This window comes from Theropithecus gelada, chromosome 11 (assembly GCF_003255815.1).
Source record: "Theropithecus gelada isolate Dixy chromosome 11, Tgel_1.0, whole genome shotgun sequence".
Classification (NCBI taxonomy): Eukaryota; Metazoa; Chordata; class Mammalia; order Primates; family Cercopithecidae; genus Theropithecus; species Theropithecus gelada.
Window position 1 is genome coordinate 10,409,588 of NC_037679.1, and position 23,214 is coordinate 10,432,801.

Genomic DNA, 23,214 nt, shown 5'->3' on the forward strand with positions numbered 1-23,214 from the left:
TGCTTTTCTGAAGTTTGCCTCCTCGTCTTGGCCCACCCCCACCAGTCCAGATCTCCAGTCAAGGGAAGCGGGAATGTGCAGCAGAAGTCAAGGGGCAATGAATTGGGGTGTTCTGGGGAAACTGAAAAAGGAGGCCTAAGGCTTCCTGCAAAAGGAGATGACTACTCTGCAAGGTGTTAATGAGGAAGACTGATGAGAGGGTGCCCCAAAGCCAGGGAGCAGTGCCTGATCCCCCACAGCTCATTGGGTTCAACTCCCACGTTCAAACCCCTAAGCTCAGTGCTACCAGTCTCCTCCCACCTCACCCTGATCCACTCCAGTTTAGGCCTGGAAGTGACTCAGACTAGAACTAAAACTCCAGAAACAAGGAGTGTAGAGTAGCCCTAGCAGCTGACCAGAGGCACGGGCTGTCCAGTGGGCAGGCGGACAGGACCCTAAAACCACCTGAGCCCCAGGGATTCGTGCTGGCTCCCCAGGGACCACAAGAGGCACTCAGCACTCAGGTGGAGCAGTACCAGGTGGGGGTGACGGCCTCGTACCAGTTGCCTCTGCAGAGGAGCCCAGGTTGTCTGGCCCAGCTTTACCAGCAGCTTGACTGGCTTCAGCAGGGTCTCCGCTCTGGGAGCCCTCGGCGGCCACACCCTCCAGTCCTTTGCTCTCTTCCTCAGCAGGGAGCTGGGCATCCACTCCGACTTCCAGCACTCGGATGGTCTCATGACCTGACATCACGATGACCTGCAAGCAGAGGACGGGGGGCACTGTTGGGGGAGGGGCCAGTATAACCGCAGGGTATACTGGGTATGGTTGCAGGAGAGAGTTCTGGGTATGGTTGCGGGAGAGAGGGGAGGGCATTTCGGGATGCAGACCTCCTGTCCAGAGGGCTGTGTGCTCTGTGAGAATTCCAGAGCCTGGGGCAGGCTGCAGCTCCCTGATTCCAGGGAAGGAGCTGCTGGAAGAAAGCAGGCCCTGGTGACAGGGAGAAGGGCCTGACGCAAGCTAGAAAAATGTCCCCCAGAGCCAAACCATTTGAGAGCTAGTTTCTATTTGTTCCATCTCTTGGACTCAGTGCAGGGAGTGGTGGATGGCCTATCCTACAACTTGCAAGGATGTCCTCTTGGCAGCTAGGATCTTGGAACGTGGGTATGAGGGCTCCTAACATGGCATCCACAGCTTAAGTCGGGCCAGGAAGCAAATCCTTCTTCACTTCCCTTGAAATCATCTGAAAGTTCCCCAAAGATAAAGGGATGGAAAATGAATGCGCCACAATGCTGAGTAACTTTTATGGCCCATGATTCCTTTATTTCCAAAACTCTAGAGTAAAGGCTCAGGATTTCCCTGCAAGCTAAATTCCTAAAACAAGAGTCAAGAATCCTGAAGATGGGGCCGGGCGCGGTGGCTCAAGCCTGTAATCCTAGCACTTTGGGAGGCCGAGACGGGCGGATCACGAGGTCAGAAGATCGAGACCATCCTGGCTAACACGGTGAAACCCCGTCTCTACTAAAAAATACAAAAAACTAGCCGGGCAAGGTGGCGGGCGCCTGTAGTCCCAGCTACTCGGGAGGCTGAGGCAGGAGAATGGCGTAAACCCGGGAGGCGGAGCTTGCAGTGAGCTGAGATCCGGCCACTGCACTCCAGCCCGGGGGACAGAGCCCGACTCCGCCTCAAAAAAAAAAAAAAAAAAAAAAAGAATCCTGAAGATGCATCCTCTCCCTCTCTGCCTGGCACCGCTCCTGGACTGCAGTTTTGGTTTTTTTTTTTTGAGATGGAGTCTTGCTCTGTCACCCAGTCTGGAGAGCAGTGGCATGATCTCCGCTCACTGTAAGCTCTGCTTTCCGGGTTCACGCCATTCTCCTGCCTCAGCCTCCCGAGTGGCTGGGACTACAGGCGCCCGCCACTACGTCCAGCTAATTTTTTTGTATTTTTAGTAGAGACGAGGTTTCACTGTGTTAGCCAGGATGGTCTCAATCTCCTGACCTTGTGATTCGCCTACCTCGGCCTCCCAAAGTGCTGGGATTACAGGCGTGAGCCACCGCGCCTGGCCTGACTGCAGCTTTTTATCCTATGGGTCTGTGGCTCCAGTCCTGCCACCTGCTGTGGGCATGCTCAGACCTCAAGGGCAATCTCCATGCATGAGTGATGCAGGTGGACCCTGAGCCTCCTCGGAACACTCGGTCTCCCTCCCCTGCCCAGATGCCCCACACTAGCTCTTCATCACCAGCACGGAAACCCTGCCAATTGGGCCATTTAAGAATAAGAGACATTGAGGCGGGAGAATGGCGTGAACCCGGGGAGCGGAGCTTGCAGTGAGCCGAGATCGCGCCACTGCACTCCAGCCTGGGAGACACAGTGAGACTCCGTCTCAAAAAAAAAAAAAAAAAAAAAGAATAAGAGACAAAGTATGTAAATTAAACAGCTTTGTGTCAGGCCTCTCTGCATTTGGCCTGTGCCTGAAATCACTCTCACAACACTCTTTAAGCCTGAAAGTGGATCCAGTCAGAGGCTGTGCTGGAAAAAGTGACAATGTGACCCATCAGGAGAATATGAGATGAGTGAAATACATCCTACAAGCAGCTCTTGTGCTGCCTCCAGTTTGCCCTATGAGAGGCTTCACTCCAATTACATTTTCAGAGAAATTCATCTTTTCTTTTCTTTTCTTTTCTTTTTTTTTTTTTTTTGGAGACGGAGTCTCGCCCTGTCACCCAGGCTGGAGTGCAGTGGCGTGATCTCGGCTCACTGCAACCTCCACCTCCTGGGCTCAAGCAATTCTCCTGCCTCAGCCACCCAAGTAGCTGGGATTACAGGCACCCGCCACCACGCCCGGCTAATTTTTCTGTTTTTTGTAGAGACGGGGTTTCACCATGTTGGCCGGGCTGGTCTCGAACTCCTGACCTCAAGTGATCCACCCGCCTCAGCCTCCCAAAGTGCTGGGATTACAGGCATGAGCCACTGTGCCTGGCCTTTTCTCTCCTTTTAAAAAATTATATAAGTAATAGTAATTTGCAAAAAAAACAATTAGAAAATATGTGTAAGCAATAAGAAAAACTAAAGAGTAAATTACCTGATGTTCAAAACTTCCTCCATGTAAACTTAAACATACTATGTACACTTTGATTTTACATCTTAAAGTCACAGCTTCACTCCCCAAACCCAGACCCTGAGAAATCCTAAATGGCAAGTACCTCTGGACAGGTGAAGGGCAGTGAACCCTGGTAAGAAATGGACAGGGACAGGCCCTGTGGGGTCTTCCCACACCCCTCAGTCCATCACCCTTACTCCCCCTCTTCCCACCTCAGAAGATACCTGCTCATTGACAGTCAGAGATGTCTCTGACTCGGCTCCAGGATCCATGGTCACTTGTCAGGGTCGGGTGGGGTCCGGCCCACACCTAGCACATCCTGGGTAAGATGGGATTGGAAAGGCAAAGGGTGATGTAACACAGTGATACAATTTCTTTTTTTTTTTTTTTTTTTTTTTTTTGAGACGGAGTCTCGCTCTGTCGCCCAGGCTGGAGTGCAGTGGCCGGATCTCAGCTCACTGCAAGCTCCGCCTCCCGGGTTCCCGCCATTCTCCTGCCTCAGCCTCCCGAGTAGCTGGGACTACAGACGCCCACAACCGCGCCCGGCTAATTTTTTGTATTTTTAGTAGAGACGAGGTTTCACCGTGGTCTCGATCTCCTGACCTTGTGATCCGCCCGCCTCGGCCTCCCAAAGTGCTGGGATTACAGGCGTGAGCCACCGCGCCCGGCCACAGTGATACAATTTCTATACCATCTAGAAAAGTCAGAATAGAATCGTAGGAAGACAGAGAAGCTAGGTTCTCCCAAGTATCTGTAGAGGTAAAAAAAAAATCAAAAACAAAACAAAACAAAACACTAAAAACAACAACAACAAAAAAACAAAAAACAGGAATCTTTTTTTTTGAGACAGTTTCACTCTGTCACCCAGGCTGGAGTGCAGTGGAACAATCTGTGCTCACTGCAGCCTCTGCCTCCTGGGTTAAACCGATTCTCCTGCCTCAGCCACTTGAGTAGCTGGGATTACAGGCATGTGCCACCATGCCAGGCTAATTTTTGTATTTTTAGTAGAGACACGGTTTCACCACGTTGGCCAGGCTGGTCTTGAATTCCTGACCTCAAGTGATCCACCCACCTCGGCCTCCCAAAGTGCTGGGATAACAGATGTGAGCCACTGCACCTGGCCAAAAAACAGGATTCTAAGAACTTTAAAGTGTTGCATTTCCTACAGCATCCTAGGAGAATCCACACTCAGAAGAACCAGGAACATCTGGGCTTAGGGTGAGGAGAGTAAAGAAAGGGCAAGATATCTGTCCCTGGGGCTTCCCCAATCCAAAGGGAGACAGCACACCCAGCAGAACTCAATGGGAATCTGACCCTGACCCTCAGAACCTTAGACTTAGGTAAGGAGCAAGGGAGAAATCTGGGCAGACTTCCTGGAATAGATGGTAAAAACATAAATTAAAGTGCTCTCCAACTTTAATATGCATGATCATCACCTAGAGCACTTAGTAAAAATGTTAGTATTTATATCAATTACAGAGTAGAGTGAGATTCAGTCTCAATAAATAAATAAAGTACTGAGTAATAATTTAAAAATAAAAATGTAAATGCAGACCCCTAGATCTTTTCCCCCAACTACTCTCAGAGTCTGATTCAATGGGCGAACATCACAGAATCAGCTCTCAGGTGACTCTATGATAGTGGCCCAAAGACCACAGTGGCCTGTAACAGACGAGGTGGGACATCCCAGATGGTGGAACAGCCTGCCCTGTGCAGTGAGGAGTGGGCAAAGCCCTCATGTGAGGACAGGTTGTCTGGCTAGAGCCACAAACCACAGTCATAAGAAATAAAGAAAACAGGTTGGGCGCAGTGGCTCATGCCTGTAATCCCAGAATTTTGGGAGGCCAAGGCAGGAGGATCACCTGAGTCCAGGAGTTCGAGATCAGCCTGGGCAACATAGTGAGGCTCTGTCCGTACCAAAAAACAAACAAACAAACAAACAAAAAGTTAGCTGGGCGTGGTGGCGCGTGCCTATAGTCCCAGCTACTCAGGAGGCTGAGATGGGAAGATCGCTTGAGCCTGGGAGGCGGAGGCTGCAGTGAGCAGTGATTGGTGCACTCCAGCCTGGGTTACAGAACCAGACCCTGTCTCAAAAAAGAAAGAAAGAGATGATAGAGATTGAGAGAGGAAAGACAATGAAGCGAATAGGTTAGACACTTTTATAGGAAAAAAAGCAATTAACATTTATTTTGAGTGCATATTGTATGCTAGACATTTTATATAACACAATTGCTTGCTGTATTACTCATGCCAACTCTGGGGGCGTGGGGAATGGGAGGCACTATTATCCCCATGTTACAGATAGGGAAACAAAGCCCAGAGGGATGTTCTGGATTCACCTTTCCTTTCTGCTATGGTCTGAATGTGTCTTTCTCCCCAAATTCATGTGTCGAAATGCTAATCCCCAAGGTGACAGTATTAAGAGATGGGGCCTCTGGAAGGTAATTAGGAATGGGATTAGTGCCTGTATAAAAAAGGCCCGAGGCTGGGTGCAGTGGCTCATGCCTGTAATCCCAGCACTTAGGGAGGCCGAGGCAGGTGGACTGCTTGAGCCCAGAAGTTCAAGACCAGCCTGGACAACATGGTGAAACTCCATCTCTACGAAGAGTACAAAAAGTAGCTGAGCGTAGTGGCGCATACCTGTAGTCCCAGCTACTCAGGAGGTTGAGGCAGGAGGATCACTTGAGCCCAGGAGGTTGAGGCTGTGGTGAGCTGTGATCTTGCCACTGTACTCCAGCCTGGGCAACAGAGCGAGACCCTAGTGTGAGAGAGATACTTTCACCCCTTTGACTATGTAAGGACACAGCAAGAAGGCTCCGTCAACGAGGAAGTGGGCCCTCACCAGACAACACCACCTTGATGTTGGACTTCCCACCTTCAGTACCATGAGAAATAAATTTCTGTTGTTTATAAGCTACCCAGTTTATGGTGTTTTGTTACAGCAGCCCAAACAGACTAAGATAAATTCACATCCCATACAATTAACCATTTTAGCCACTTTAAAGAGAACCATATAATGGAATCTGGTGGATTCACACTTGCCACCATCACCACTGTCTAGTCCCAGAACATTTTCATCAACCCAAAAGGAAACTCCATATCCACTAATAGTTATTCACCCTCCACTGCCACTGCCCAAGCCCTGGCAACTACTGATGAGCTTTCTCTATGGGGTTCCCTGTTCTGGATATTTCATGTAAACGGAACTATAGAATATGTGACTTTCTGTGTCTAGCTTCTTTCACTTAGCATGTTTCCAAGGTTCATCCACATTGTAGTATGTGTCAGAACTTCATTCCTTTTCATGGCTGAATAATATTCTATTGTATGGATATACTACATTTTGTGTATCCATTCATTAGTTGGTGGATATTTGGGTTGTTCTACCTTTTGGCTATTGTGTATTGTGTATTATGACTACTGGGTATAATTTTTTTTGAAAACCTGTTTTCAATTCTTTGGGTATATACCTAGGAATGGAATTGCTGGATCACCCCTGGGGTTTTAGCATCTTCATTGCTTGGCATAATGTTCCCTGATCAACCAGGTAAGGAGAACCATGAGGTTCCTTCCCTCCTTTTCCTTCCCTAACCCCTCCAGAGTGGGATTCAAGGAGAGGGCAAGCAATTCCAGGTACCTAACAATTTGAAAAAAGAGGAAATGAGCCTTCCCCTTTCAGGTACGACGAGGGGATGCAGGAAGGGCAGAAGAATTTGCTGAAAGAACTGGTGAGCATCTACCTACCTCATTGGGGCTGTAGCCTCCTTCTTAGGTGATGTCTCCCCTCAGAATTTTTTTTTTTTTTCTGAGACAGGGTCTTGCTCTGTTGCCCAGGCTGGAATGCAGTGGTATGACCATGGCTCACTGCAGCCTCAAACTCCCAGGCTCAAGTGATCCTTCCACCTTAACCACCAGCTGATTTTTTTTTTTTTTTTTTTGGTAGATATGAGGTCTCACTATGTTGCCAGGGCTAGTCTTAAACTCTGTCCCCCCAGATTTTGTACATGGTAGTCTTCCATGAGTTTTTCAGAGAACTTGGCAATTTACCATCACTTCTGGGTAGGAATTAGGATAAGCTATGAAAGTTGTTACATACAGAAGCCATTTGCAAAGAAAATAAGAGGAAGAGACAACACCGAAATGAAAGCTGCACAAGCTGAATCTGGGTGCATTATAGCTTGATATATACATTTCATGGGGAGAAGAGTTTTCCAATTCCAAAGGTCATTAGGTGTAAGGCAGCAGTAGCCAATCTTCATGGACAACAAGGCACCTGCTTGAGAAGAGCGCTAAGTCTGCTCACAGTCTCATTGTAGCCTCTGGCTCCTTGCTGCCAACCATGGCCACTCACAGGGAGTGGCTGAGCATGGGCAGGTGTCCACTTTCTGACTGTGTTATGAGGAGGATTCAAGTAGTGATAAGGCTTGGGTGATTCTGATATCCCTTCCACCCTTAAGATTTGATGAGCTATGAGGACCTGGGTCCTCAGTGTCTGGTCCTTTAAGTCAAAGGCAAAGTCAGTCCTGAGACATAGCCTCTAGCCACACCTAAGCCCACACCAACCCACCAACCAGATTTCATTCAGCCCACCATAAACCCAGGCAGAGCAGAGTCCAAGACCTCCTTTGTCCCAGATCTCAGACTCCCTTGTCTCTCTCTGTCTTACCTTTAGATGGCTATTACACATGTATGTGATATCAACGTCTGACAAGCAGACACTCAGCATTTTGACTCTGAGCTGTGCCCTGCGTGTTCCCCTTGCTTGGGTCCTCTGGACCCAAGACCTAGAGGACCTAGCAGGTCCTCTGGACCTGCTGCCATCTCCTTGTCAGGAACTTCCAAATTTTTTCAAGCCTCAGGCTGTGGCTTGGTTCCAGTGACCAGACAGCCATCTTCAGTTTGCTTTTTGACCATTTCCCCAATGACTGCATAAATAGCACATCTGGATGGCCTCCTTTAAGCCCATGATGCTATGCAGTGCCCACAGCCTGAAGGCCAGGGAGAAGAGACAATCAGCTGTCTGTTTCCAGAGAAGGAGCTCCTGTCCCCATCCCAGCAGTAGAATCCCAATACATACACACATCACAGCAGAGCTGCTCTGGTTAAAGCTGGGGAGGGAGCCAGAGCCCACCAAGGGCCCTCTCCTTTACCTTTTTTCTCCAGTGAGTTGAGTTTGAAAAACACCTGGATCAGGGCTGGCAAGGCACTCTGGCTGGCTAGCAAATGGCTCACTTATTTATCCCTTGCTTTCCTCGCTAACATCTAAAAACCCAGGCAGGGCTGGGCACAGTGGCTCACGCCTATAATCTCAATGCTTTGGGAGGCTGAAGGGGGAGGATCACTTGAGCTCAGGAGTTTGATGCCTTCCTGGGCAACGCAGGGAGACTCCGTCTCTACAAAAAATAAAAATTGCCGGGCGCGGTGGCTCAAGCCTGTAATCCCAGCACTTTGGGAGGCCGAGACGGGTGGATCACAAGGTCAGGAGATCGAGACCATCCTGGCTAACACAGTGAAACCCCGTCTCTACTAAAAAATACAAAAAACTAGCCGGGCGAGGTGGCGGGCGCCTGTAATCCCAGCTATTACTTGGAGGCTGAGGCAGGAGAATGGTGTAAACCCGGGAGGCGGAGCTTGCAGTGAGCTGAGATCTGGCCACTGCACTCCAGCCTGGGCGACAGAGCGAGACTCCGTCTCAAAAAAAAAAAAAATAAATAAAATAAAATAAATAAATAAATAAATAAAAATTAAAAAAACTAGCCAGGTGTAGTGGTGCACACCTATAGTCCCAGCTACTTGGGAAGCTGAGGTAGGAGGATTGCTTGAGCCACAGAGTTCAAGGCTGCAGTGAGTCGTGATCATGCCACTACACTCCGGTCTGCACTCCTTGACAGAGAAAGACCTTGTCCCTAATAAATAAATAAATATATATATATTTTTTAAAAAACCCGGCCGGGCGCGGTGGCTCAAGCCTGTAATCCCAGCACTTTGGGAGGCCGAGACGGGTGGATTACGAGGTCAGGAGATCGAGACCATCCCGGCTAACATGGTGAAACCCCGTCTCTACTAAAAAATACAAAAAACTAGCCGGGCGAGGTGGCGGGCGCCTGTAGTCCCAGCTACTCGGGAGGCTGAGGCAGGAGAATGGTGTGAACCTGGGAGGCGGAGCTTGCAGTGAGCTGAGATCCGGCCACTGCACTCCAGCCTGGGTGACAGAGCGAGACTCCGTCTCAAAAAAAAAAAACAAAAAAAAAAACACCAAGCAGCCTCCGGGGTAAAAGGAACAGCGAGCGCTAAGGCATTTGCCCATCACCTGAGAATCCAAAGAGGTCCAGGGCCATGCAGGATTTTCAGTGGGGGAGAATGAGCTAGAGGACCTGGTTCTACCTGTCACTCTCCTCTGGAACTGCTTTGGGTTTAGGGCAACATTCCAAGATACCTAGGAGGAGGAGTGGGATATCCCAAACAAATCAGAACTCCCTAGAATAGTCTAAGATCCTATTAGAAGAAATCCTGAAACGTCTTGCCCTTCATTTTTTTGTTGTTGTTGTTTTGTTTGTTTTTGTTTTTTGAGAAGGAGTCTGGCTCTGTCGCCCAGGCTGGAGTCCAGTGGCACAATCTCAGCTCACCGTAACCTCTGCCTCCCGGGTTCAAGCAATTCTTCTGCCTCAGCCTCCTGAGTAGCTGGGACTACAGGTGTGTGCCACCATGCCCAGCTAATTTTTGTATTTTTAGTAGAGACGGGGTTTCACCATATTGGCCAGGCTGGTCTCAAACTCCTGACCTTGTGATCCACCTGTCTCAGCTCCCAAAGTGCTGGGATTACAGGCGTGAGCCACCATGCCCAGCCAACCCTTCATTTTTTCAACACGTTTCAGTGGCTACTATGTGCTAGGCACTGGGAATTCAATGGGGAAAAACACATTTCCCACCTTTTCAAGAAATCTATAGTCCAGGCCGGGCGCGGTGGCTCACGCCTGTAATCCCAGCACTTTGGGAGGCTGAGGTGGGTAGATCACCTGAGGTTGGGAGTTCGAGACCAGCCTAACCACTATGGAAAAACCTTGTCTCTACTAAAATTACAAAATTAGCCGGGGGTGGTGGCACATGCCTGTAATCCCAGCTACTTGGGAGGCTGAGGCAGGAGAATCGCTTGAACAACTGGAGGCGGAGGTGAGCCGAGATCGTGCCATTGCACTCCAGCCTGGGCAACAAGAGTGAAACTCCGTCTCAAAAAAAAAAAAAAAAAAAGCTATAGTCCAATATGGGAGTCAAGGAAATAAGAAGGTAACTACAATACAGTATGTTTAAGTGTCATGGTGGGTGAATAAAAAGCAGTAAAGAATCTACAGGAGGGACACCTAACACTTAATGCAGTTTTTTTGTTTTTGTTTTTTCTTTTTCGAGATGGAGTCTTGCTCTGTCACCCAGGTTGGAGTGCAGCGGCACGATCTCAGCTTACTGCAACCTCCGCCTCCCAGGTTCAAGCAATTCTTCTGCCTTGGCCTCCTGAATAGCTGGGACTACAAGTGTGCACCACCACACCAGGCTAATTTTTGTATTTTTAGCAGAGACAGGGTTTCACCATGTTGCCCAGGTTAGTCAAGAACTCCTGACCTCAAGTGATTCACCTGCCTCAGCCTCCCAAAGTACTGGGATTACATGTGTGAGCCACCACGCCTGGCCTGTAAGGCAGTTTTATGCAGTGCTTGTTCCCAGCGAGGCCTGTATTTCAGACATGAAATTTTATGTAAAAGAATCTCGTCCTATGTAGGAAAATGGAACTTGTATGGGATTCAGACTTTTAAATTCAGATCCATTTCTGGTTTTATTATTTTTTTTTTTCAGAGACAGGGTCTTTCGATGTTGCCTAAGCTGGTTTCCAACTCCTGGGCTCAAATTATCTTCCCACCTCAGCCTCCCAAAGTGCTGGTATTACTGGCATGAGCCACCATACCTGGCCCATTGCTATGGTTTTCTTTTTTTTTTTTTTTAACTTTTTTGAGATGGAGAGTTGCTCTTGTTGCCCAGGCTGGAGTGCAGTGGTGCAATCTCAGCTCCCTGCAACCTCCGCCTCCCAGGTTCAAACGATTCTCCTGCCTCAGCCTCCTCAGTAGCTGGGACTACAGGTGCCTACCACCATGGTCAACTAATTTTTGTATTTTTAGTAGAGACGGGGTTTCCCCGTATGGGCCAGGCTGGTCTCGAACTCCTGACTTTGTGATCTGCCCGCCTCGGCCTCCCAAAGTTCTGGGATTGCAGGCGTGAGCCACCGCACCTGGCCTAATTTCCTTATCTTTAAAATGGTGACTAGGCCGGGCATGGTGGCTCATGCCTATAATCCTAGCACTTTGGGAGGCCAAGGCAGGAGGATCACCTGAGGTCAGGAGTTCAAGACCAGCCTGGCCAACATGGGGAAACGCCATCTCTACTAAAAATACAAAACTTAGCGAGGTGTGGTGGCGGGTGCTTGTAATTCCAGCTACTCATGAAGCTGAGGCAGGAGAATCGCTTGAACCGGGAGGCGGAGGTTGCAGTGAGCCAAGATCACGCCATTGCACTCCTGTCTGGGAGACAGAGTGAGACTCTATCTCAAAAAAATAATAAATAAATAAATACAATGGTGATTACATAGGCCAGCCCTATGGGATGGTTATGATGATGATATAAGATCATATAAATGAAATGCTTAGCTTGACTCTTACCACAGTCATCTTCATTTTTATCTATATGTACATAGAGGTAAACAGAGGTCAGGTGACTTGACCAAGGGCACAGGAGAGTCAGTGGCAGATTCACACTTCAAGGCTCTGTCCACCTGCCCCGGACCCCGTCCTCCTGACACCACACAGAGCTTCCTCTCAGGAAATGGGAGGAAGGCTGATGGGGACTGCTCTGGGCCCCAAGGCTCAGGACACACTGGAAAACAAGGATCTCAATTCTGCTCCACACTGACGCCTGCCCCCACACCCTGAACCATCAGCAGAGATAACAGTCTTGCCAAGCTGTTGGTAGACCAGCTAGGCACACATAGGCCAGAGAAAGGAAAAAGAACGATGAGGTGACCAAAAAAAAAAATAGGAGAGTAGAGTCAAGCGTAGTGGCTCACACCTGTAATCCCAGTACTTTGGGAGGCTGAGGCGGGTGGATCACTTGAGGTCAGGAGTTGGAGGGCAGCCTGGCCAACATTGTGCAACCCCATCTTTACCGAAACATAACAAACCCAAACAAATAAACAAATAAAAAATTAGCTGGGTGTGGTGGTGCAGGCCTGTAGTCCCAGCTGCTTGGGAGGCTGAGGCCAGAGAATCGCTTGAGCCTGGGAGGCTGAGGCTGCAGTGAGCCGAGATCGTGCCACTGCACTCCATCCTGGGTGACAGAGTGAGACTCTGTCTCAAAAAAGAAAAAAAGAAAAAAGAAAGAAAGAAAGAAAGAAATGTGAAAAATGAAAAGTAGATATGTTCCTAGTAGACTGTAAGCTTCAGGAAGGCGGGGATCATGTCAGGTTATCATCATATCCCGGGTGCGTAGGATAAGATCTGGTAAATAACTAGGTACATGAATATGGGCTGAAAACAAATAAGATATGAGGTCATGTCATTGCCACATCACTTAGCCTCTTAGTATTTCCTACCTTTTCCCTCAAAACACACACCCTATTTCAAATGTTTTGCCTCCATTTCCAGTACTGGGGATACTTAAAAATGATTTCAAAGACGTGGTACAGGCCGGGTGTGGTGGTTCACGCCTGTATGTAATCCCAGCACTTTGGGAGGCTGAGGTGGGCGGATCACTTGAGGTCAGGAGTTCAAGATCAGCTTGGCCAACATGGTGAAACCCCATCTCTGCTAAAAATACAAAAATTAGTCAGGCATGGTGGTGTGCACCTATAGTTCCAGCTAGTTGGGAGGCTGAGGTGGGCGAATTGCTTGAACCCGGGAAGTGGAGGTTGCAGTGAGCCCAATATCGCACCACTGCACTCCAGACTGAGCAACACAGTGAAACCCTGTCTCACAAAAAAAAAAAAAAAAAAAGATTTCAAAGGTGTAGTATTGGGTTCTGGAGAACCCAGACCACACTGACCCCTTCCTAAAGTGCCCGTCCAATTTCTCATTCCAAGCCTTCCTCCCTTAGTCAGTTTCTCCTGCATCCCACTCTCTCTTCTGCCTCATGAACACTCATTTTGACACAGGGGGGTCAAAGGCAGTTTTAAAGGCAGAGGACACAGCTTGAATACTGCTTCTACTAGAGGTATTTCCTATAAGCCTCAGTTTCCTTATCCAAAATGGAACCAAATTATAGTAACCACCTCATGGGTTATTGTGAGGATTAAATTGATAACATTTATGGAAGGCACTTAAAATAGGGCCTAGCATGAAACAAACACTATATATGTGTTTGTTATTATCATTGCTATTATTTTGAACTGAAGTAAAGCATGCATATAAAAATGTTTTTTGTTTGTTTGTTTGTTTTTGTTTTTTTTTGAGACAGAGTCTCGCTCTGTCACCCAGGCTGGAGTGCAGTGGCACCATCTCGACTCACTGCAAGCTCCGCCTCCTGGGGTCACACCATTCTCCTGCCTCAGCCTCCCGAGTAGCTGGGACTACAGGCACCTGCCACCACATCCGGCTAAGTTTTTTGTATTTTTAGTAGAGACGGGGTTTCACCATGTTAGCCAGGATGGTGTCGATCTCCTGACCTTGTGATCCGCTTGCCTCAGCCTCCCAAAGTGCTGGGATTACAGGCGTGAGCCACCGTGCCCGGCCAAAAATGTTTTAAATTATAAAGCATTTTAAAAATGTAAAAGATAGCCAGGCACAGTGGCTCACGCCTGTGATCCCAGCACTTTGGGAGGCCAAGACAGGTGTATCACCTGAGCTAAAGAGTTCAAGACCAGCCTGGGCAACACGGTGAAACCCCATCTCTACTAAAATACAAAAAAATCAGCTAGACTCTGTCTCAAAAAAAAGAAAAAGAAAAAAAAAAAGAAAATGTAAAAGATTACTCTGATAATTTTATAGTGAGTAAATCTTGGGGACAAGAATATGAGCTTATCCCAAGTTCCTTCAAAACGCAGAGAAACCTCACATGAGCAAATTTTTTCTGACTCATTTTTCTTAACTGCCAGGTAGTACGTCCAGGAACAAAACAGAAGAAATGGCTACACAGACACACACTGACACACAATCACCCTATGGTATTACCTTGTTAGTTTTCATGTTTAGCATCTACTTGTCCACCCCCAAAATAAAAACTCCGTGCTAGAAGCTTCGTGTGAATTGTTCAGAGCATGGCACTGAGTGGGTATTTCTGTTGAACTAATGAAGAAATGAAGTTCTACAGCAGATAAGCGGAGTACCTGGTCACAGAAGCATCACTTTGAGGACCAGGACTTGAATGAAAGTGGAATATATGGAATTATACCTCAGAAGGCCTCTGCCAGTCAATGGTGGCTGTCTTAGACTGCTAAATAAGGGGCATGGGATACATGTATATGAACAATTGAAGACCAGCCCTCTGCTTTTGGAACAAGGAATTGGGGAAGGGCAAACGAGGTTAAAAATCTCTGCAAAGAGCCTCTTTTCTTTGGCCCAGGAACGCGTCCTGAACTCTTCTGATTGCCCCCCGCTCAGCAGCAGAGACTATTCTGTGAAGGTTTTAGGCTTCCAATCGGGCCGAGTAGGGTATTCTGCCGCGAAAGTGGAGGTTAGAGGGTATGCTGGGAGCTCCCTTGGCCTTGCCAGGTGAGCTTGCCGAGGGAGAATGCATCGCGACCATTATTATGACTATTTATTAATAATAATATCGTTATTAAATATTTATGAAGTGCTCATGCTCTGCTAGAAGGTGGCTCTCCCATCACTGCCCCACCCTTCCAGCAACGCCTGGGTCCCTACCCCCGAGTCCCACCGGTCGTCCCGGAGTTTGTTCATTAGGGAGAACTGTGACAGGTCGCCCTGGCCGCTCCAGCTGGCCCTAACCGCCAGGAACCCAGGCGTCCGTGTTCTCCAGCGGGGCAAGGATCCGCTCCTGGTCGCCACTGGGTCTGTGTACAGAGCGTCCCCTGTGGTCCGTACCCCACAAGGGCTTCCAGGGGCAGAAACGAGGAGGGGCCAGGTTGGGGTTCCCCACCGGGTCCACCTGGCGGCCGCCCCCTCCGCTCCAGGTCCAGGGCGGCCCGCGGGCGGACGAGGGCGCGGCCCCCGGGTGTCCGGCCCCAGGCGGGCAACCGCGAGCTGTCCCGTTCCCGCAGCTCCCCGCCGGCCCGGCCCCGCATCCCGCCGCCTCGGCCCCGCGGCTTTTTTTCTCTTTATCATAAATATATAAATTATGCTAATTACGGGCATTGCATATTAACCAAACCCGAAACCTCCCCTGCCCGGCCCCCTCCCCCTCCGTGCAAACCCCTCCCCGCCCCGGACCCCGCTACTTACCGGAGCCCGAGCCCGAGCCGCCTTCGCCGCGGGTGACCGGCGGCCACCGATTAGAGATTCATCTCACAGCCCGGGCCAGGTGGCCGGGGCCGGGGCCACGGCGGCCGCCGCCCGCAGACAAAGAAGCCAGTGCGGCTTGGCTGGGCTCGGCTCGGCCCGGGAGCTGGTCGGGACCCGCCGCCGCCCCCGGGCCCCCAGCCTGGGCTGGGCAGAGCCGAAGGGGGCTCCACGGGCTACGCCGGGCGGAGTGGGGAAGGCCGGGAAGCGGGAAGGGGAAGCTGGGTGGGGGGGCGGTCAGGTATATATTTTTCTTCGTCCCCCCCCTTCAACGACCCCCCCCTTTTCCCTCCCCCCCTTTTTTCCCTCCTTCTGCTACTTGGATTTTTTTAGCTGCTGCGTCATGAGCATAATTTATGCAAAGAGCTTTGCCGCATGCTGCACCGCCCGCGCCAGCCGCCGGGGGCGGCGGGCTGGGCTGGCGGTCAGGGAAGGGAGGGGAGCCGGGGAGCCGGGAGCGAGGGGTGGGGGTGGGGAGGGGACCCTCGGGCCCTGGCCAAGCGGGAGGTCCCGGAGGCTCTCTCTCCTGGGACAGGGATGGACGGTCAGTGGATCTGGTTGCTCAACCCCTCCGAGGTGCCGCGGAGGTGGTTTCATTTCGGAAGGTGCCTGAGTAAGAGCTGGAGTCCGGACTGGGGACCCTCCATGCCACATGGCCTTCAGCTGAGGGTTGGGACGGTGACTCCCGGCCACCGCCTTTCCTCTAGGTAGTCAACTGTCCTCAATGTTGAAAGTCAAGTTTATGTCTATCCCTCCCTCCCTAGAAAGGCGGGGGAACTCCACATCGCTCGGCCAACGTGGAGAACCTCTGAACAGCTGTGCCCCAGCGCCAAAGCAGCGAAGGGTCCCAGGTCCCTCACCCGGTGGCGGCCGTGGGCTGTGTTGTCTAAAAGCAGCTCTCCGGCCTTGTTGTCCAAGTAGACAAGGAAATGTGAACAGAAAGACAAAGTTCAGTGGAATGGTGAAAAACCTCTAGCAGCTTCTAAAGGTAGAGAGGGGACCAGAAAAGGGATGGATGTGGGGGACTGAGGGAAAGCAGATTGGAGAAGTGGTGGACAAATGAAAGAGGAAAAAGTTGGAAGACCAAAGTGGAAGCGTGGGAACGAAGGGAGAAAAACTGGGAAGGAAGGAGGCTCTGTAAATCCAGTGAATGTGGATCCGAATACTGAGGCCACCTGCTGTCACCCTAGGCACCCCTTCTCATCCACCCCGTATTTGGTGGTCTGATGATAGCTAGAGGTAGATGGGTTAGAGGCAGTGTGAGAATGCAATTGGAGGCCACAGTCCTCCCCGGGACTGCTCCGTAAGGCCTCCTGGTGGAAAGGCATTGAATGGCCCGGCCTCCTCGTTAACCTGGCCAGTGGACCAGGCTTGTATTAGCTTGCTGTTTCTATCTGGAAGTGAGCAGGCACTGCTGGCGGCGGATTTATGAGTAACCAATGTATTAGGAGTCAGAATACGTGAAACCAATGTATTAGGAGTCAGAATATGTGAAAAAACTGAAAGCTGCAAGCTCTGTACAACTGTAAGGTGTCATTCCTTGTACAATAGTTTGAACTCGTTTTAATGGCCCTGTGAAACTCTCCTGCGTGGCTTGGTATTACACCTGTGAAACTCTACTACGTGGCATGATATTACAGTTCTTGGGATTTTTGTTTGGTCTGTAGTCCCTGTAGTCTCCCTGGACTGTGAATTCTTTGAGAGCACTGGTTGTGACTTACTCATGTTTGTATTTCCCACTACTCTTTATGTGAAGAAGGGGCTCAGTATTGCTGCTGAACTTTATCACATGAAGGTTGAACCTTTTAATTTATGTCACTTGGTTTGGTGCTACACATAGATAGATCAAAGGCTTTGGATAGCATGGATATCAGTGACAGTTTGAAGAAAGAAATATGGATGTGATCAGAAGAGTTCAGGGAGACATACATAAAAATGTTAATCATGGTTTTCTTTATATTGTAAACACTTCTGTATTACTTAAATATCTGATGAGCATATATTACTTTTTGTTTGTTTATTGGGGCATAACATGTACACAGAATGTGTATACCTTGATAGATTTTTACATGTATATATGTACATGTGTGTATATATGTATATACACCTGTATATATACACATATACACATATATGCATGCATGTATATATACATATATACATGTACACACACACACATATATATATCCATGTAATCCCCACCCAAAACAAGATACAGAGCCTTTCCAAGACCTGAGAGGATTCCCTTATGTTCCTTCACAGTCCATAAATTCCCAAAGTAACCATTATTCTGATTTCTGTCACCATGGATTACTTGAGCTGATTCTTGAACTTCTCATAAATGGAATCAGACAGTATACAATCTTTTGTGTTTGGCTCCTGTCACTCAACAAAATTTTTTTTTTTTTTTGAGACGGAGTCTTGCTCTGTCGCCCAGGTTGGAGTGCAGTGGTGTGATCTTGGCTCACTGCAACCTCCACCTCCCGGGTTCAAGTGATTCTCCTGCCTCAGCCTCCCAAGTAGCTGGGACTGCAGGTTCGTGCCATCACGCCCAGCTAATTTTTTTTTTTTGAGACGGAGTCTCGTTCTGTCGCCCAGGCTGGAGTGTAATGGCGTGATCTTGGCTCACTGCAACCTCCACCTCCTGGGTTCGAGTGATTCTCCTGCCTCAGCCTCCTAAGTAGCTGGGATTACAAGCGCACGCCACCATGCCTGGCTAATTTTTGTATTTTTAGTAGAGATGGGGTTTCACCATGTTGGTCAGGCTGGTCTTGAACTCCTGACTTCATGATCCACCCACCTGAGCCTCCTAAAGTGCTGGGATTACAGGCGTGAGCTACCACGCTCTCAGCTAATTTTCAATACTTTTGGTAAAGGCAGGGTTTCACCATGGTGGCCAGGCTGGTCTCGAACTCCTGACCTCAAGTCATCCACCTTCCTCAGCCTCCCAAAGTGTTGGGATTACAGGTGTCAGCCACCACACCTGGCCTCAACATGTTTTTGAGATTCATCCATGTTGTTGATTGTAGAAGTATTTTTTTTTTATTGCGGTGTAGTATTCCATTGCATAATTATACCACAATTTATCCATTCCATTATTGATGAGCATTTGGTTGTTGTTTGGGTCTCTTAGGAATAAAACTGCTATGAGCATTCTTGTACACGTATTTTGGTGAACATATGCACTTTTTTCTTCTAGGTAAATACTGAGGAGTAGAATAGCTAGGTTTGGGGTATATCTTTAGCTTTTGTCCATATTGCTAAGTGGCTTTCAAACAAACCAATTTATATCTTTGTATGAAAGAGCAATGTATGAGAGAGTTCTGATTGTTCTACATCCTCACCAGTATGTGGTATTGGTAGTCTTCTTGCAATGAAAGTTTATTACTTTTTGGCTGGGCGCTGTGGCTCATGCCTATAATTCCAGCACTTTGGGAGGCCGAGGTGGGTGTATCGCCTGAGGTCAGGAGTTCGAGACCAGCCTGGCCAACAAAGTGAAACCCCGTCTCTACTAAAAATATAAAAACTAGCTGGGCGTGGTGGTGGGCGCCAGTAATCCCAGCTACTTGGGAGACTGAGGCAGGAGAATTGCTTGAACCCAGTAGACGGAGGTTACAGTGAGCCGACACGGTGCCACTGCACTCCAGCCTCAGTGACAGAGTGAGACTCCGTCTCAAAAAAACAAAAAACAAATTTAAAAAAAAGTATATTACTTAAAACAATTTTTTTTTTTGGCTGGGCGTGCCAAAGACCGCACCTGGCTTTTTTTTTTTTTTTTTTTTTTTGAGGCAGAGTCTCAGTCTTTAGCCCAGGATAGAGTGCAGTGGCGCGATCTCCACTCACTGCAACGTCTGCCTCCTGGGTTCAAGTGATTCTCCTGCCTCAGCCTCCTGAGAAGCTGGGATTACAGGCATGTGCCATCATGCCCAGCTAATTTTTGTATTTTTAGTAGAGACAGGGTTTCGCCATGTTGGCCAGGCTGATGTCAAACTTCTGACATCAGGTGATCTGCCTGCCTCCGCCTCCCAAAGTGCTGGGATTACAGGTGTGAGTCACCATGCCTAGCTTAATATTTCATTATTTTTATTTTAAAATTTTATTATTATTTTTTTGAGACAGAGTCTTGCTCTGTCACCCAGGCTGGAGTGCCGTGGTGAGACCTCAGTTTGCTGCAACCTCCACTTCCTGGGTTCAAGTGATTCTCCTCTCTCAGCCTCTCGAGTAGCTGGGATTACAGGCATGCACCACGATGCCTGGCTAATTTTTGTTATTTTTAGTAGAGATGAGGTTTCACCATGTTGGCCAGGCTGGTTTTGAACTCCTGACCTCAAGTGATCCATCTGCTTCGGCCTCCCAAAGTGCTGGGATTACAGGTGTGAGCCACTGCACCCAACCTATAATATTTTGTTATAGCAGCCCAAACGGACTAAGACCCAGCCATACTGATCCAGGGAACTCCGAGCTCTTTCCTGCCTCATTGCGTCTGCCTGTGCTGTTCCTTCTGCCTCCTCCTTAGCCCATCTTTCAGGTCTTGCCTTATATATGGCTTCCTTCCTCAGAGACATTTTCCCTGCACTTCAGTGTTATTCTGTCTCGTATCACCTTCCTGTTTTCTTAAACACCATGCATGCTGATATATTTATGTTTATTTTCCTTTTTTTTTTTTTTTTTTTTTTTTGAGACGGAGTCTTGCTCTGTCACCCAGGCTGGAGTGCAGTGGCCGGATCTCGGCTCACTGCAAGCTCCGCCTCCTGGGTTTACGCCATTCTCCTGCCTCAGCCTCCCGAGTAGCTGGGACTACAGGCGCCCGCCACCTCGCCCGGCTAGTTTTTTGTATTTTTTAGTAGAGACGGGGTTTCACCGTGTTAGCCAGGATGGTCTCGATCTCCTGACCTCGTGATCCGCCCGTCTCGGCCTCCCAAAGTGCTAGGATTACAGGCTTGAGCCACCGCGCCCGGCTTATTTTCTATTTAATATGTTTACCAAGTAGCCTATAAATTCCAAGGCAACAGTCTGTTTTGGTTTTGACTGGACATTTAGCACCAAGCCCAGTATCTGGCACACAGTTGATAATAATTATTTATTGAATAAATGAAGGCTCGGAAGGCTGGGGAAATGTGAGTGAAGGAGAAAAAGAAAATGTGCTGGGCTGAGAATCCTGTTGAAAAGTTTTATTTGGTCGTACATGGTGGCTTATGCGGTGTAGTCCCAGCACTTTAGGAGGCCGAGTCAGGCGTATCACGAGGTCAGGAGTTCGAGACCAGCATGGCCAACAGAGTGAAACCCTGCCTTTACTTGTTTGTTTGTTAGTTGAGACGGAGTCTCCCTCTATCGCCCAGGCTGGAGTGCAGTGGCGCGATCTCGGCTCACTGCAACCTCCGCCTACCGGGTCCTAGCAGCTGGGACTACAGGCGCCCACCAGCACGCCAGGCTTTTTTTTTTTTCTTTTCTTTTTTTCAGACGGAGTCTCACTCTGTCTCCCAGGCTGGAGTGCAGTGGCCGGATCTCAGCTCACTGCAAGCTCCGCCTCCCGGGTTCACACCATTCTCCTGCCTCAGCCTCCCGAGTAGCTGGGACTACAGGCGCCCGCCAGCTCGCCCGGCTAGTTTTTTGTATTTTTTTAGTAGAGACGGGGTTTCACCGTGTTAGCCAGGATGGTCTCGATCTCCTGACCTCGTGATCCTCCCGCCTCGGCCTCCCAAAGTGCTGGGATTACAGGTCTGAGCACCACACCCGGCCCCGTCTTTACTAAAAATACAAAAATTAGCCAGGTGTGGTGGCACGCGCCTGTAGTCCTAGCTACTAGGGAGGCTGAGGCAGGAGTATCGCTTGAACCGGGAGTTGCATAAGCTGAGACCGTGCCATTGCACTCCAGCCTGTGTGACAGAGTAAGACTCCATCTATTAAAAAAAAAAAAAAAAATATATATATTATATACTGGATGGCTTATAAACAACATAAATTTATTTCTCACAGTTTTGGAGGCTGGAAAGTTCAATATCAAGATGCTGACTAATTTCTTCTGAGGGCCTGCTTCCTAGTTCATAGCCATCTTCACATGATGGAAGCAGGCTAGGAAGCTCTCTGGGGTTCCTTTTATAAAGGTGCTGATCCCATTCATGAAAGCTCTGCCCTCATGACCTAATCACCTCCCAAAGGGCCCACCTAATACCATCACACTGGGGGCCAGAATTTCAATATATGAATTTCGAAGGGGACACAAACATTTGGTTTCTGGTAGGCTGGGACACAGCAAGAGGTGGGGAGAATTGTACAAAATGGGGTTGGAAAGGGAAGCAGATACCAAATTAGGTAGGCTTGGCCATATATACCTCTAATCTTTCTAATTGGATCCCTTCTAGCTTTGCAAACTCAAGATTTACCTCCTCCAAGAAGGATTCCTGTATAATACATACCACATTGTTCTAATTAATATTATTATTACTATTTTTTTGAGATAGGGTCTCACTCTTTCACCCAGCCTGGATGTAGTAGTGTGATCTTGTTTCACTGCAGCCTCAATCTTCTGGGCTCAAGCGATCCTCCTGCCTCAGCCTCCCAAGTAGCTGGGACTACAGGTATGTGCCACCATGCCTGGCCAATTTTTGTATTTTTTGTAGAGATGAGGCTTCGCTATATGTTGCCCAGGCTGGTCTTGAACTCCTGGGCTCAACTGATCTGCCAGCCTCAGCCTGCCTAAGTGGTGGGATTACAGGCTTGAAGGACTGTGCCCAGCCAATATTACTTTTTTTTTTTTTTCTTTTTTGAGATGGAGTCTCACTTTGTCGCCCAGGCTGGAGTGCAGTGGCACGATCTCAGCTCACTGCAACCTCCACCTCCCGGATTGAAGGGATTGTCATTACTCAGCCTCCCGAATAGCTAGGATTACAGGCACATGCCACCACATCCGGCTAACTTTTTTTTTTTTTTTTTTTTTTTTTTTTTTATTTCATTTACATATTTTTATTTGGAAATGTTTATATCAGCACAAGGAAATAATTTTGGAGACACTGGATGTCATTAGTTTATTATAAAAGAGAACTATGGAAATTATTTACATGATGAAAGATTTCAGAACTTCAGTGGAATGGGCAGCTTCATGTTGATGCCATTTCAATAGTGATTTATTTCAGTCTAGGTACTTTCCAAGAATGTCACCATCTCTAAATAGGAAATAATCCTTGTCATCTAGAACTACTTTGGTGCCTCCATACTCTGGCAGAAGAACTTTATCTCCAACTTTCACGCTAACCGGTTGAATCTCTCCACCCTTTCCTTTAGAACCCGATCCAACAGCGACTACTGTTGCTTGCAATACTTTTCCTTGAGATTTTTCTGGAAGCATAATGCCTCCTTTGGTTACAGTTTCAGCAGCACTCCTTTCAACCAACACTCGGTCAAAGAGTGGAAGAAACTTTCTAAACGCTTGTCCTGCCATGACTCCCTCCGCCTCAGACTCGTACTCTGCTCTAGTGTAGCGCCGCAAGGAGAGACTCCCCGGCTAACTTTTGTATTTTTTTTTTTTTTTTTGAGACGGAGTCTCGCTCTGTCGCCCAGGCTGGAGTGCAGTGGCTGGATCTCAGCTCACTGCAAGCTCCACCTCCCGGGTTTACGCCATTCTCCTGCCTCAGCCTCCCGAGTAGCTGG

At 48.6% G+C, this 23,214-nt stretch overlaps 2 protein-coding genes across 2 annotated transcripts in view; both read right to left on the reverse strand.

Annotated features, from left to right (window-relative positions):
• The window catches only part of POU6F1 (POU class 6 homeobox 1), a 30,434-nt gene extending 14,629 nt beyond the window's left edge, over positions 1–15,805 (reverse strand). The window contains exons 1-3 of the mRNA XM_025403741.1: positions 15,511–15,805; positions 3,301–3,395; positions 540–735 (exon numbers count right to left, since the gene is read on the reverse strand). Of these exons, the coding sequence (XP_025259526.1) occupies positions 540–735; positions 3,301–3,348 (244 nt within the window). The 5' untranslated portion in view covers positions 3,349–3,395; positions 15,511–15,805. The remainder of the gene's footprint in view (positions 1–539; positions 736–3,300; positions 3,396–15,510) is intronic.
• A 6,709-nt stretch (positions 15,806–22,514) lies between these two features.
• On the reverse strand, positions 22,515–23,060 carry LOC112635521 (10 kDa heat shock protein, mitochondrial). Its single transcript, XM_025403714.1, has one exon. It carries the CDS (start codon positions 23,003–23,005, stop codon positions 22,697–22,699), a length of 309 nt encoding a protein of 102 aa, XP_025259499.1. The 5' UTR covers positions 23,006–23,060; the 3' UTR covers positions 22,515–22,696.
• Between the last annotated feature and the right edge of the window lie 154 nt (positions 23,061–23,214).

What these genes read in the sequence shown, in the direction of transcription:
- LOC112635521 (XM_025403714.1), bottom strand. Translation starts at nt 23,005, where the DNA reads ATGGCAGGACAAGCGTTTAGAAAGTTTCTTCCACTCTTTGACCGAGTG.